We start from the raw sequence: 16,199 nt of genomic DNA on the forward strand, positions 1-16,199 counted from the left end.
CTCGAAGCCAAGAATCGTGTCAAAACCAGTTTCCACCCCTTTAAATTTCAAACATTTTCAATGCTCCCTTAACAATCATTGCAAGTTGGTCTCTTCAGCCTTCAGCAAACGTGTAGTGCACGGAGCCACCCCTTCCCCAACTGATCTGATTTTCCATCTGCCCCTCAATTGATGGAAAGGAGCTGATGATAACATCCGCCCAGGATAAAGAAAAGGTCTCTGGTGTTTTCCATCTCACCAACGGAACCCTAGAATCCCATTCATAGAATTCTACAGTGCAGAAGGAGGCCATTCAGCCCATCAGGAATGCATTGACCACAGTTCCACCCAAGCCCTATCTCCGACGCCTCACGTATTTACCCTGCTAATCTCCTGACACTAAGGGGCAATTGAGCATGGCCAATCAACCTAACCTGCACATCTTTGGACTGTAGGAGGAAACCGGAGCACCCGGAGGAAACTCCACGCAGACACAGAGAGAATGTGGAAACTCCGCACAGACAGTGACCCGAGGCCAGAATCGAACCTGGGTCCCTGTAAGGCAGCAGTGCTAACCACTGTGCCACCATGCTGCTGCTAAATTCAGCCAAAGCCACATTTTGCATGAAATAACACACACTTCCCTTCTTTCACAGCTAGTTTACGCTCCGATGGGAATCACATCAAGATTATCACTCATTAAGTTACTGGGAGCAAAACCACAAAGGCAAAATGATCTCCATCGAAAAGCACGGTGCCATTATAACAGCGCTGTATTCTAAACTCGAGTGGGTCTCATTTCTCACCTTCTGCAATGGTCCCTGCAACCAAAACTTAGCCAGATCAATGCGAATGAGCAGAAAATAAGTTTATCGAATACAAAACTGAAATGTCTACAGGAGCCTTATGTCACAAGGGAAGTCTTTGTACAATTGGTGTAAAAGCTAATAAGTGAAAAGAGGTCATTCGCAAACTAGGAGAACAAATTGCAATGCGACTGGAACCAATATTTTAATTCATACTTCTGGTACCTCACTTTGAGTGCTTCTTCATAAAGACAAATTTTTTTTTATCTTGAACTATTTGGTCTGACTTCACATGTTCCAAACACAAAGACCAACAGGTCTAAAACAATGTTGAACGGGTCCCACGTTTGAAAACTGAAGCTCTTCACTCACCTGAGGTTGCATGGGCACAGTCTAGAACCTACTGGTGCTTGAGCAAAATGGGATGATTGCACAGTAACCCAGAGTTGATATCTGACACAGCAGCCACACGCTAGTTACCTTCTACTGTTACCTTGAACTGAAATAAATTATTTAAACCTATCAGCTGAAATGTCAATGACATCATTCATACTTACTACCCAATCGAGTTCTTCCATGCTTGTGTGTGTTTTTTTCTCTTTACATATTGAACAATAAGTAATGGTTAGGCTATTGTCCTGGTCGCACACACAGCCTCGCTGATGGCAAAACATGTAGAAGCTGAGGTCAGGCAGTACGCAATGAAAAACCAATTACAAGACATTAACAAGAATGGATACAATGTGGAATGAATCTCCCTAGATACCAAAGTTGATAAATCTGCCAGTTGCTCTGAATAAGAGGGTGAAGAATGTTCCATGTTTGGAACTGCTCTCCAGCCCCAACCCCTCTCAGCGAGAGGACCTGGATGCAACAGTGAGCCTCCACACCTCTGAGGGACAAAAAAAACTCGTCGGGTCGTCACGGTTGCTGGCCCCGGTGCCTCCAGCTGGAAGTTGTGCGTGTGGCTCTTACCTGTGAGTTCATGGGTTCACGCCCCACTCCAGGGTGCATAATCCAGGCTGACACTTCAGAGAGAAGGCTGCACTGTCAAAAGTGCCAGGTGAGATGTTAAACTGTGTTCCCTCTCAGACGTAGATCCCACGGCACAGTTCAAAGAGTGGGGTTTCCTCCCTGGGGCTTGACCAATATTTCTCCTTCGTACAACATGGCTAAAGTTTAGCGGGTCTTCAGTGCAATGTTATTTCTGGGCGTTTGCAAATTTGCTGCAATATTTCCTACATTTCATTAGTGACCACACTTCTAAAGTATTTCACAGGGAGATGAAGGGCTTTGGGACATTCTGGGATTGTGAAAAACACTGCACAAGAAAATAGTCCGTCATTCTTTCGCAGCAAAGACATTAAGGACAAAGCATACAACCTCAAAACTGAATGGCCTATCAACACTGTTGGTGCACACATGAAGACTGACAAATTGAGTGAGGTATGAAGGCGGATGCTGGTGTGCGGCGATGGGGGAAGGGGAGGGGAGGTTGTTTGATGCTGCCACTCGGTGACAGAAGTGGAAAAGCTATTCCAATCCTTATCCTTCAAATCCTCCAATCTAATCCTTATTGACTTCTCACTCTCCAAGCTGCACAAGGACATTCAACATCTTGCTTTTACGTTCATAGAATCAGTACAGTGCAGAAGGAGGACATTCGGTCCATCAAGTCTGCACTGACCCTCTGAAACAGCGCTCAGCCTAAGCCACTCACCTGCCCTATCCTCATAAACCCGCACATTTCTCGTGGCCAATCTCTGGACTCTAAGGGGCAATTTAGCATGGCCAATCCACTTAATCTGCACATCTTTAGACACAAAGGGGCAATTTAGCATGGCCAATATATCTAACCCACACACTAAGGGGCAACTTACCACAGCCAATACACCCAACCTACACATCTTTGGAGACTAAGTGGCAACTTGCCATGGTCAATCCACTTAACCTGCGTATCTTTGGACACTAAGGGGCAATTTAGCATGGTCAATCCACCTAACCCGCACATCTTTGGACAGTGGGAGGAAACTGGAGCACCCGGAGGAAATCCACACAGGCACAGGGAGAATGTGCAAACTCTACACAGTCACCCAAGGCCGCAATTGAACCTGGGCCCCTGGCTCTGTGAAGCAGCAGTGCTAACCACTGTGCCACCGAGTCGCCCTTATATCCCTCTCAGTCATCAGTCCTGACAATGTCAATTCCCCTTGATAATTCCTTTCCCAGCAAACTAAATTCAAAATCCTTCTCTGTACCCAGAAATCCCTGCATCATCTTGTCCCACCCTTCTCTCTTCAACCTTTTCCAGTCACCACAACTTGATTTCATTCCTTCAACTCCAATGCCTCTTTCTGTGCCTTGGAGGTGATTGATTTTCAATCCTTATATCCTATCTCTCTGAAATACCCTTTCCATAACTCTTGTCACATCCCTCTCCATGCCCCAAATCCTGCAGACTTACATCTTTACCCCCTCCATCCCGTAGCCTTCCTCCCAGATTCTTGGTCAGTGCCCAGTTCCATTTTGCAAGCCGATTTGGGGACTTTTGTTTTAAAACACAAAGAATCATTGTCCATGGGCTCAAAGTTCACAGCATATTGCAAAGACCAAAATGGTGCAATAACAGAAAACAAATGATGGATCTTGTGTGGTAAAACCCAATTCCTCAAGGTTGTGGATCAGGCTGATTGTACGCGTCATGTGACTCTTCAGAACGCAGCCAATCATGCGATTGGTGATTTTCGGGCCCTCCCCGCCGGCAGGATCCCCTCCCCCTCCCCCCCCCTCACAACCCTACCACCCCCAGTCCCCCCATGGCTGGTTTCCCAGCAGCGGGACAGATGAACCATGCAAAACGGCAGAGACATCGGCGGAACTGGAAGACCTTACCGGTAGCCCACGGTGAGCCACTCCGACCGTTGGAAAACATGACGCCGGGGTGGGGGGAGGAGGGGTTGATAGGGGGAATCAGGAACTTTCACCCTCTATCTGTGAAGAAATAACTCGCAATATTTTATCATTATCACTGGAATTCTATTGCCCCCCCAGTGGGCGAGGGGCGGATAATGGAAATGTCCATTGACCGGCGGAATTTTCCGGTCTCGCTGCGAGACTGTAAAATCCTGTGTTATGTCTCCAAATATTCTTCACATCCAATACATTACTTTTCAAAATAGCGTTGTGGAGGCCAACCAATTTTCACGTTGCAGTGTCCAACAAAATGAAATAACTGACCGTGTAATCTACATGTTGGGCTGAGAGAGGAACATTGATCAGGTTACAGGGAAAACTCCAAGCTTTTCTTTCGCTGATGTCCTGACAGCTTTCAGTACACAGTCTTTGGTTTCTGTGTAAACTTTCACTTGAAAGATCCAGTTCCAATGGATTAAGCCAGCCTTTGCTAGTAGGTTCCTTGTAACTAATTCCTTCACCGTTCTGTTTAGCGAGAGGGATTGATTGCCACCTTCACTGCTGGAATTGGCTTCCTCACAGCTTTTCAGAAGAAACTTTCAAGTGCACAAGTTTACAGATAATGATGCTGAATACTTAACAACAATGAGACTGAACCAGGCTGTTTGCAACCTCAGAGTGATGTGACACCGAGAGGCACTTTCAATTACATCTTAAAGTCCACCTGCCTAACAACTCCTCTCTCCGATCGTTTTCCAGACCCTTCATGGCCTGGTCCCTCTCCATATCTGCAACCCAGCCTCACAGGTCCGCAATGTATCTGCACCCTCCTAATTCCGGCCTCTTGAACATCCCTGGTTTTAATTTCTTCAACATTGGTGGTTGTGCCTTCAGTTCCTAAGCACTGAGCTCTTGAATTCCCTCCTTAAACCTCTCTACCTAACTCCATCTCACATCCCTCCTTTAAGGGTGGCACAATGGCACAGTGGTTAGCACTAATGCCTCACAGCACCAGGGATCTGGGTTTGATTCCCCGTGTAGAGTTTGCATGTTCTCCCCGTGTCTGTGTGGGTTTCCTCTGGATGATCTGGTTTCCTCCCACTGTCCAAAGATGTGCAGGTTAGGTTGATTGACCAGGCTAAGAAATTGCCCCTTAGTATCCAGGGGTGCGTGGATTAGTGGGTATAATATGTAGGGATATGGGGGTACGGCCTGGGTGGGATTGTGTTCGGTGCAGACTTGATGGGCCGAAGGGCCTCTTTCTACACTGTAGGGTTCTTTGATTCTATGATTCTAAGACTCTCCTTAAAGCATACCTCTTTGATCAAAGTTTTGGTCATCTGCCTTAATATCCCCTCATATTTTGTTTTATAATGATTTTGTCAAGAAGCCTTAGGACAGTTTATCACAGCAGAGTATTGTATTTGCAAAACCTTTCCTTCAGATGAGTAAAGTTTATTTATTAGTGTCACAAGTAGGAAAATATTAACAATATAATGAAGTTACTGTGAAAATCTCCAAGTCGCCACACTCTGGTGCCTGTTCGAGTACACTGAGGGAGGATTTAACATGGCCAATGCACCTAAGCAGTATGGCTTTTGCACTGTGGGAGGAAACCGGAGCACTCGGAGGAAACCCATGCAGACACGGGGAGAACGTACAGACCCTGACAGACCCAAAGCCTGACTGTGAGGCAGCAGTGCTAACCACTATGCCACCATGCCACCCCAAATCCTGAATCGTGGAAGGAGTTTTTGCGATGCTTTTAATCTCCACTTTGACTAATAAGCAACTTAGAATGATGATTATTATTTGCGGGGACAGCACAAGTCTAGAAAGTGTAAAATTATCCTGTTTACCCTTTTATTTCCCGTCACTCTCCCCCTTTGTCTATGTTTTGCCTAACTTTGCACAGCTTTTCTCTCTAATGACCCAATTTAAAAGTATCTTTTCCTTCCCCGAATAATGAATTGTCACCAAATACTTGCAGAAGGCAGATTCAATTTTTAATGAGCTGACAGTGTGCTGGAGCCATGGTCAGAATCACAAGGGAGAGGCTGAGGCAGACACAGCACAGATAATTACACTGAGGACTAATTTGACCAAACATCATTTCCAAGCGGATTTTTAATCAAGTAGAGTGTTCGCAAAGGGAGGGAGAAAAACATCCCATCCCGCTACCCAGCTTTGCAGTAACCACGGCTTTCTCTCTCTCTCATCTAATAAAGAAACGATTTGAATTTATATATAATTGCACCTCGCACCATTTCCGAATGCCCTAAAGCACTTTACAGGTCTTCTCTTTTCCAGGTGCAATTACTGTTATAAGGTGGGAAACATAGTGACCAGCTGGTGCACAGCAAGATCCCACAATCAACAGAGTTGAGGTTCAGACCATCATGAGATAACTGAACAGTGCAAAACACTGAAGGAAAAGAAATGGTCAACCCCCAATCCTATGTCCCCCTTGATTGTGTTCCCCCCATTTATATTTTCCCTACCTATATTTCCCCTGCCTATGTTTCCCCCTGTCAATGTGCTCCCTGTCTATGTTTCTCCTGACTATGTTCCCCTGTCTATGTCCCCCCGTCTTCATTCCCCCATCTATGCTGCCTCTGACTATGTTGCCCCTGTCTATGTCCTCCCCATCTATATTCCCCCCTGTCTATGTTGCCCCCGGTTATGTTCCCCTGTCTATGTTCCCCGCATCTATGCTCCCTAGGTTCCCCCGTCTATGTTCCCTGTCTGTGTTTCCCCCTGCCCATGTCCTTCCCTGCCTATGTTCCCACTGCCTATGTTCCCCCATGAATATGTTCCCTCTGCCTCTGCTATCCCAGGCTTTCTGAGACTTTTCTTGAATTGGTGAGTTAGGACAGGTGATTGTAACAGTTGAAGGTTCAGTACGGCATTGGTGGTGAACTGCAGGAGAGGGTATTCCCACTTTGCTGTCTTGTGCCTGACCATGGGCTACCAATTCCCACATTAAAGCGCGTTCTTGTCTATCCTTGGTGAGTAGCCTGTTCGAAGGGCAGTGCCCTGGCCAATAATTAGCCCTCAACTCACATCACTAAAGTCAGATTATGTGGACATTGCAATTTGTGGGATCTTGCTCTGCACAAAATAGGCTGCTGTATTCCTAAATTAAAATAGCGACGACACTTCAAAATCAGTTGTAAAGCACTTTGGAACGTCATGGGGGGTGTGAAACACACTTTATAAAATCAAGTTCCGTCTTACGGAAATTAAGTTGTTGATTTTGCGAGTTAAGTTCTGTCTCGAAAATAATAAAACCTCGCAAGGTCTGCCTGGAAACATTATGTAAGCAGTGTCGGCTCCTTTAATGAAAGGGGAAGACTGAGACAGTCGCTGATTATGAAATGCTTTGGGTTATTTTGTTACAATAGCCCAGTCTTCTGCATCAGTTTTGATGTTAATTAAACAAGCGTAGATTTTCCTAATTAGACAGCTTAGTCAGTGTTCGGTGATGAGTAAATAAAAGCCACCAGTGAGAGCTGGGGGTGGGATCTAGAAATCCTTCAACATCTAACAGGATTAATCAGGGCTCATTGCTTTGACATAGCATTCAGCTGCATAATGCATTTGAGACTGCGGCTATTAGAACTAGTTTAATTGCGATGTCGCAACTTATTTGGTAACATCTGATTACCAAATTCATTCACAGTGTTGTTCCAGTTGTCAATTCACTGAATCAGTCGTTGACCAGTGCCAAGATACCCCTTTTCCCAGCAAAAACTTTACTGTCTCACAACCCAGACCTTCGCCCACTACTGCCCCCAGTTTTCACCCTCTCCAAGACTTTAGTGTATCTGGTGCCCAACTAGTTTTGCCAAGTTTAGTTAGACCTCACTCTCCACTATTAAGGCACGGTGGCTAGCACTGCTGCCTCACAGCGCCAGGGACCCAGGTTCAATTACGGCCTCAGATCACTGCCCGTGTGGAGTTTGCACGTTCACTCCATGTCTCTGCGTGGGTTTCTTCTGGGTGGTCAGGTTTCCTCCCACAGTCCAAAGATGTGCGGGTTAGGTTCATTAGCCATGTTAAATTGACCCAAGTGTCAGGGGGAACAGCAGGGTAAATATGTGGAGTGACAGTGATAGGGCCTGAATGGGATTGTGGTCAGTGCAAATGTGATGGGCCAAAGGCCTCCTTCTACACTGTAGGGATTCTATGATTACTTCATAAGCTAGTTCAATCCAGGGTCCATTCCCCACCACCAACCACCCCCTTGACTCTCCCTCCTCTGATCCCCTTTACCCTTAATCTCCAACATCATACACACAGCTCCATACTGAGACTGAAATCACCCTGTCTCTGTTGCTTCCCCATATCCATCGAGTAATAGTTCCCCGTAGGAAGCTCTTGATCTGAAACTGCACCTTGCTGTAATTTCTCCTCATCTCCCCTCATGCACAGCTCGGTGGCCCAGTGGTTAACACTGCTGCCTCCCAGCACCAGGGACCCGACTTTGATTCCAGTCTGAGGAGTGTGGAGTTTGCACATTCTCCCCGTGTCCATAAGGAATCCCACCGGGTGCTCCGGTTTCCTCCCTTAGTCCAAACATGTGCGGGTTAGAGTGATTGGCCATGTTAAATTGTCCCAAGATGTGTGGGGTGGGGAGATTAGCAGGGTGGGTTTACGGGGCTGGGAGTGGGCCTGGGTAATGTGTTCTGTCAGTGAGTCAGTGCAGACTTGATGGGCTGAATGGCCTCCTTCTGCACTGTAGGCATTCTATGATATTCTACGCTGTCTCTGAGCTCATCCAGTTTTCGAGATCCACCTCCCTGACTCCATTCCCACAAATCCACTGACAATCCGGCGCTCCTGCCTGTCTCATCCCTTTGTTCTTGCTGATATTGTAAACAGTTCCCACTTCTCAGGCGTGTTGCCCCCAGCCCACTCCCTGGGTTCAAAACCCCCATCCTCGCCTTCCCTCAAAAATCTCACCCTTGTCACTTCTATTTGTGCAAATTACTGCTCATCTCCAGACTCCCCTCGTCTCTCCAAGCTCCCTGAAAGTGGTGATGTCATCTCATAAATAGGTATCCGCCTTCCCTGAAATTGTGCAGAATCTTTACAACCAGGTTCCTGGTCCTGATACAGCGCCGAAAGAGCCCGAATCGAGGTGGCAAACGGCATCCTCTGTGACTGCGACCAGGGCTTTATTGCCCCCTTTGACCTCTCCAGGACATCTGGCACAATCAGCCCCACCATCCTTAATCATAGAATCCCTGCAGAGCAAAAGGAGGCCATTCGGCCCATCAAGTCCACACCAATAACAATCCCAATAAGGGCCCTACCCCATTACCCCCACGAATCCCTCTAACTTACACATCCCGGGACACTAACAGACAATTTAGTGTGGCCAATCAGCGTAAACCCACATATCTTTGGACAGTGGGAGCAAACCGGAGCATTCAGAGGAAACCCACGCAGACACGGGGAGGCTGTGCAAACTCCACACAGACAGTGACCCAAGCCAGGAATCGAACCCAGGTCCTTGGCGCTGAGAGGCAGCAGTGCTGACCACTGTGCTTCTCTCATGGCTTCATCCCTCGGTGTCCAACTCAGGGAAGTGAACCTCAATTGATTCCAGTCGGAACCCATCTGATTGCAGCCAGAACATCTCCAGCAATGGTTTCTCCTCGAGTCTCCGGAACTATGATTACGATCTAATCTTGGCTCTCTCTCCCTCTCGTGATGATTACTCAAACCACTACCTCAGACGGGCCTTTTTCTGAGGCATTCTAATCAAATTGGACCATCTCTTCGGACTAATCTGTAACGTGGAGCTGCCGGTGTTGGACTGGGGTGGACACATTAAGAAGTCTCACAACACCAGGTTAAAGTCCAACAGGTTTATTTGGTAACACGAGCTTTCGGAGCACTGAGCACCTGATGAAGGGGCAACGCTCCAAAAGCTCATGCTACCAAATAAACCTGTTGGACTTTTAACTTGGTGAGACTTCTTACTGTGTCTAATCTGTAGTTCTTGTGATTACTGCTGAGTTCAGGTATTTTGAAGGACAATAATCACGTAGCTTACATATTTTGCTAAAATCTTAAATAAAAATGATTTTAAAAAGGGAATAGTAACAGACTTTCAAGGTTATGCTCAATGGAAACCCATGTTAACCCTTAATCTGCCACTTGCATCATCTGTAATGTAAGTTGTTGTTGTGTTCCACATGTCAACTTCTAGCATATTCAGTTAAATACAATTGGCAGGAATTTGAGGCCTCACTCAACCCAAGACCGGAAAATCCCAGTCATTTCCCATTGTCCGCCCCTCACCTGCTCCGATTCCCCTGGCTGGCGGGGTGGTAGAATTCCGGTGAATGTATTTCTATTAAGGGATGCTCTGGTCGCCATAGTGATTAATATGGCACCCTCACCTCGTGTCTTTTTGGCGTCTCGTTGTCCACGTGTTGGGGATTACTCTTCGCCTGCGGGCTGGTTTCTGAAGAAGGGTTTGCCTCCGGGGGGGTTGGCGCTGGGTAGGTCGGGGGTGGCGGTGGCGGGTCGGAGGTCACTGGCGGAGGCGGCGCAGGGAAAGCGGGAGGCGGTGGAGGAACCTTCTCTCCGGCCTCCTTGTTCTTCTGCTGGCTCGCGTCTGGATTCAACATGTCCAGGTATGTGTCCATGTCCGATGACCCTGGGAACAAGGGAATTCTGTCAGAATCCAAGAGAATCCAGTCATGGCGAAAAACAAATCATAATTGGAAACTTTTATTGCACATGAAACCCACCCACTGGGTTTATTTCTCTGAATTAAAGGGACTTCATCTTAATAGCTTGAAATGCAACAAGTTTCCTCCCACAGACCGAAGATGTGCTGGTTAGAGGGATTAGCCATGCTAAATTGTCCGTTAGTGTCCAAAGTGTGCAGTTCAGGGAGATTTGCAGGGTAAATATGGGGGGTAATGGGGATAGATTCTGGGTAAGATATTTTGTCAGGGAGTTGGTACAGACTCAATGGGCTGAATGGCCTCCTGCACAGTAGGGTTCAATTTATTCATTCATGGGTTGTGGGAGCTGCTGCCTGGATGGCATTGTGGCACAGTGGTTAGCACTGCTGCCTCACAGCACCAGGAACCGGGTTCGATTCCCGGTTTGGATCACTGTCTGTGTGGAGTTTGCACGTTCTCCCCATGTCTGCATGGGTTTCCTCTGGGTACTCTCGCTTCCTCCCACAGTCCAAAGATGTGTGTTATGTGAATTGGCCATGCTAAAATTGTCCCTTAGTGTCGAGGGGACTGGTTAGGGTAAATGTATGGGGTTATGAGGATAGGGCCTGGGTGGGATTGTGGTCAGTACAGACTTGGTGGGTCGAATGGCCCACTGTGGGATTCTATGATTCATTGCCCATCCCTAGTTATCCTTAAAACTGAGTGTCTTGTTTGGCCATTTCGGAGGGCAGTAAAAAAAGCCAACCACAAAACAAACCTGGAGCCCCCTGGATGAAAAAGGAGATGGAAATTACGCTAAGGAAGAAAGAATATGCCTCAGACAGGTGTCAGGTGGAAAACTGGGAACCAAGAGGAATACAGGAAGTAAAAAGGCACATCAGAGAAGCAAAAAGGGATTACAAGAAAAGACTGGCAGCCAACATGAAGGGAAATCCTTCAGAGCATCTGAATATTAAAGGTAATAAAAGGAGTAAAAATTAGGGTTCTAAAGGGAACAAAGAACAAAGGACAAGGAAAATTACAGCACAGGAACAGGCCCTTCGGCCCTCCAAGCCTGCACTGACCATGCTGCCTGACTGAACTATCCTTCCAGGGATCATATCCCTCTATTCCCATCCTATACACGTATTTGTCCAGATTCCCCTTAAAAGTCACCGTTGTATCTACTTCACTACCTCCCCCTGCAGCGAGTTCCAGGCACCCACCATTCTCTGTGTAAAAAAACTTGACTCATACATCTCCTTTAAACCTTGCCCCTCGCATCTTAAACTTATGCCCCCTAGAAATTGACTCTTCCACCCTGGGAAAAAGCTTCTGACTATCCTCTCTGCCCATGTCCCTCATAATCTTGTAGACTTCTATCAGGTCTCTCCTCAAGCTCCATCATTCCAGTGAGAACAAACCAAGTTTTTCCAACCTCTCCTCATAGCTAATGCCCTCCATACCAGGCAACATCCTGGTAAATCTTTTCGATACCCGCTCCATAGAATTCAAACATAGCTGAGATATTTAATGAATACTTTGCATCTGTCTTTCCCAAGGAGATTGATGCTATTATTCAGGCCACAGTGGAGATAAGAAGGAGATAATGAGAACGTGTTGAATTGGCAGCAGGTTCTGGATGTTGACAAGGCACCTGGACCAGATGAGATGCATCCAAGGATACTGAAGGACGTGAGAATGGAAACAAAGTTTTAAAGTTTAAGTTTATTTATTAGTGTAAAAAGTAGGCTTACATTAACACTGCAATGAAGTTAGTGTGAAAATCCCCTGGTCGCCACACTCTGATGCCTATTTGGGTAAACTAAGGGAGAATTTAGCATGGCCAATGCACCTAACCAGCACGTCTTTCAGACTGAGAGGAAACTGGAGCAAATGGAGAAAATCCACGCAGGCATGGAGAGAACGTGCAGACTCCATGCAGACAGTGACCCAAGCTGGGAATTGAACCCAGGTCCCTGATGCTGTGAGGCAACAGTGCTAACCACTGTGCCACCGTGCCTCCCATAATCTTCTCCAGGCCCAGGTGCCAGAGGACTGGAGAATTGCAAATGTTACACTCTTGTTTAGAAAAGATTATAAGGATTGCCCCAGCAATGACAGACCTGTCAGTTTAACAGCACTGGTGGGCAAGCTTCAATTAACCGGGATAGAATTAGTAACCACATGGAAAAATGTGGGTTGATTAGGAAGAGCTAGCATGGATTTCTAAAGGGAAATAACATACTGGAGTTCTTTAAGGAGGTAACAGTAAGGGTCGATGAGGTGTACATGGAATTTATTAATTATTAATAGGGGAATAGAGTACAAGAACAGGAAGGTTACACAGAACTTGTACAAGACACTCGTTAGACCTCAGCTGGAATATTATGTATAGTTCTGGATGCCACACTTTCGGAAGAATGTGAACACATTGAAGAGAATGCAAAAGAGGTTTACAAAAATGGTTCCAGATGAGAAATTACAGTTATGGAGATAGATAGGAACGGTTGGAACATCGGGGGGGAATCTTCCTGTCCCCGTCTCCCATGGGACTCATAGCAGGGGTGGTTCTGTTTCTTGTTTGTAATTGGTAAAGGTTCTTGCTAGCTTTCTTACTCTACATGTTAACTATATTCTTAAATAAATGCTCCCTAGTGGGTTATTTGAATCATACCTGACGTGGAACTTCTCATGCCTATCCGAGCCAATTTCAAGATGCAAAACTTATGATCCAAACAAGCTTCATAAAATACTTTGGAGTTTGTGACCTGAACCATAATAACCAGCAGAAATTCACTTTCATCAACTGTATCCAGACTTTTACTGAGTCCTGGTGATTCCACTCCCAGAATGTACGGGCAGGTTTGTGGTTCAAGCGTGTCGATTGTAACTGCATGAGGAGAGTGTGATTCCTTACACTTCAATTTTACTGCAACTTATCATGGTTTTCCTGGTCAAATTACCAAGATGTGGAGATGCCGGCGTTGGACTGGGGTATGAAGTCTCACAACGTCAGGTTAAAGTCCTGTTAAAGCCCAGATTAAATAACCCTGTTGGACTTTAACCTGGTTTTGTGAGACTTCTTACAAATTACCAAGATCAGCACTTGAATAAAAATATGAAAGAACCCTCACCTTCTGCGCCCATCTCGATAGCGTGTTGTTTGAGGGTGGGGATGACGGGAACGGCCTCCAACCTGGCAACACTTGGCAACAGCAGAACGATGGGAGGAGATGGATTTCATACCCTTTGAAAAGTCAACCCCTTAAAAATTTTGTCTTAGAATTTTGACTTTTACCTGAGTAGCACAGCTGTTAGTATGGCACAGATGTTAGTACTGCTGCCTCACAGCACTAGGGACCCAGGTTCAATTCCCGGCTTGGGATCGATTCCTGTCTTAGAAACATAGAAGATAGGAGCAGGAGGAGGCCATTTGGCCCTTTGAGCCTGCTCTATCACTCATCACAATCATGGCTGAATGTCCAACTCAACAGCCTAATCCTGCTTTCTCCCCAGAATCTTTGATCTCATTCACCCCAAGTGCTATATCCAGCAGCCTCTTGAATACATTCAATGTTTTGGCATCAACTACTTCCTGTGGTAATGAATTCCACAGGCGCACTACTCTTTTGGGTCTTGGGTGACTGTCTATGCGGAGTTTGCATGTTCTCCCTGTGCCTGCGTGGGTTTCCTCTAGGTGCTCCGGTCTCCTCCCAAAGTCTGAAAGATGTGCTGGTTAGGGTGCATTGGGCCATGCTAAATTCTCCCTCAGTGTACCCGAGTGTGGGATTTTAGCAGTAACTTCATTGCAGTGTTAATACAAGCCCATTTGTGACACTATTAAAACTACAATGTGAGTGTGAGGTAACATTAAGCTGGAGGAGGTAAGAGATCAGAATGAATCGTGAAGGCACGAGGCTCAATGTGACAACATTGCCTGAATACTGAAATCCCTGTACTCCGCACTGGCTCAGGGAATATGAACAGAATTTGTATGTACAGCCTGTGAGAGTGGCATAGTTAGGATGCTGTGACAGGGTCGGCACCTCAATTCACTGTTTTAAGTTGTTTGCTCATTTAAATGGAAATTGTTCCAAAAGAAACGTATTCACACTGATTTAATGGAATCATTCAATTCACACTGGCTCATTCAAATTACTTCCAAGCACCAAACAACTCAAAGAGCAGCAGTGGTGTCTGTATTTCCTCGTAGCACCACCAGATGGAACCAAGCCCTCACTATCCGACCACAGTCGCGATTGTTTCTGGGTTTGTTTGTGATGATAGATTGAGGACATCTGACAGAGTCATTTCTAACTGTCTTTGCCACCTGCAGGGTATGATTTCAATCATCCTAAATGTCTTCTTTCTGTAGCACAATTATCAATTGCACTAACGTGCATCAGCGAACACAAAAGAACAAAATGGTTTGCCAACAGTAATTGGCACAACATTTTAACTCCTTCATGATGGAATCAAACAGAGCAGAAAGAGGTCATTTAGCCCATTACGTTGGTGTCAGCTCCAGTAGAGTTATCCAATTCATCCTACTCTCTTGCTCTTTTTCCAGAGGCCAGTACAGTATATTTCTTCAAATACAAATTCAATCCTTTTAAAAGTTATTGTTGAATCTGCCTTCTTCAACCATTGTACTCCAGCTCATAACAACTCTCTACCTGAACACAAAATGTTTTCTCCTGCCTCTTATCATCCTGCAAAGGATGGGACGGTGCAGTGGCACAGTGGTTAGTGCTGCAGCCTCACAGCTCCAGAGACCCGGGTTCGATTTCCGGCTCGGGTCACGGTCTGTACGGGAGTCTGCACATTCTCCCCGTGTCTGCATGGGTTTCTTCCGGGTGCTCCGGTTTCCTCCCACAGTCTGAAAGACATGCTGATTATGTGCACTGGCCATGCTAAATTCTCCAAGTTACTGTAAAAACCCCCGAGTCGCCACACTCCGGCACCTGTTCGGGTACACTGAGGGAGAATTTAGCACGGCCAATGCACTTAACCAGCATGTCTTTTGGACTGTGGGAGGAAACCGGAGCACCCGGAGGAAATCCATACATACAAGGGGAGAAAATGCAGACTCCACACAGATAGTGATCCAAGACCCAAAAGAGTGGTGAGCCTGTGGAATTCATTACCACAGGAAGTAGTTGATGCCAAAACATTGAATGTATTCAAGAGGTGACAGTGTTAATGTAAGCCTACTTGTGACACTAATAAATAAACTAGAAATAAATAAACTTTAGCCAATCAAATCTGTGCAGTCTGTTTTTTGACCTCTCTGACTTTTGCCTTTTATTCGCTCTTAGCAAAACTATTCATCACTTTGAATATCTCTGTCAAATTCCCTCTGAACCTTTTCTGGTTAATCCCCAGCTTATCCAGTACTGGCACCCTCTGTACTAGCTTCACATCCTTCCTAAAGTCTGCTTCCCAGGATGGAACACAGTGTCATTGAGTCTTACTGCACAGAAAGTGGCCCTTCAGCCCATCAGGTCTGTGCCAGCCATCAAACATCGGTGCTCCAGGCGATTCCTGCAATCATGAGTGTGATAGCACCAGAGGGGGGGGCAATGGCTTAGTGGTATTATCGCTAAGCTATTAATCCAGCAACTCAGCTAATGTTCTGGGGATGGGAGTTCGAATCCCGCCACGGCAGGTGGTGAAATTTGAATACAATAAAAAAAACTGGAATTAAGAATCTACTGATGACCGTGAAACCATTGTTGGAAAAATCCATCTGGTTCACTAATGTCCTTTAGGGAAGGAAATCTACCGTCCTTACCTGGTCTGGCCTTCATGT

The 16,199-nt window shown here is 46.1% G+C and overlaps 1 protein-coding gene across 7 annotated transcripts in view; it reads right to left on the reverse strand.

The window, feature by feature from the left end:
* Positions 1-16,199, reverse strand: part of espn (espin) — a 161,988-nt gene that overhangs the window by 81,700 nt on the left and 64,089 nt on the right. For all 7 annotated transcript variants that reach the window (XM_080215478.1, XM_080215477.1, XM_080215476.1 and 4 more), the window contains exon 7: positions 10,112-10,371. In XM_080215478.1, coding sequence (XP_080071604.1) covers positions 10,112-10,371 — 260 coding nt within the window. The remainder of the gene's footprint in view (positions 1-10,111; positions 10,372-16,199) is intronic.

The sequence above is a fragment of the Carcharhinus amblyrhynchos genome, chromosome 30 (assembly GCF_965287045.1).
Source record: "Carcharhinus amblyrhynchos chromosome 30, sCarAmb.v2.hapA, whole genome shotgun sequence".
Classification (NCBI taxonomy): Eukaryota; Metazoa; Chordata; class Chondrichthyes; order Carcharhiniformes; family Carcharhinidae; genus Carcharhinus; species Carcharhinus amblyrhynchos.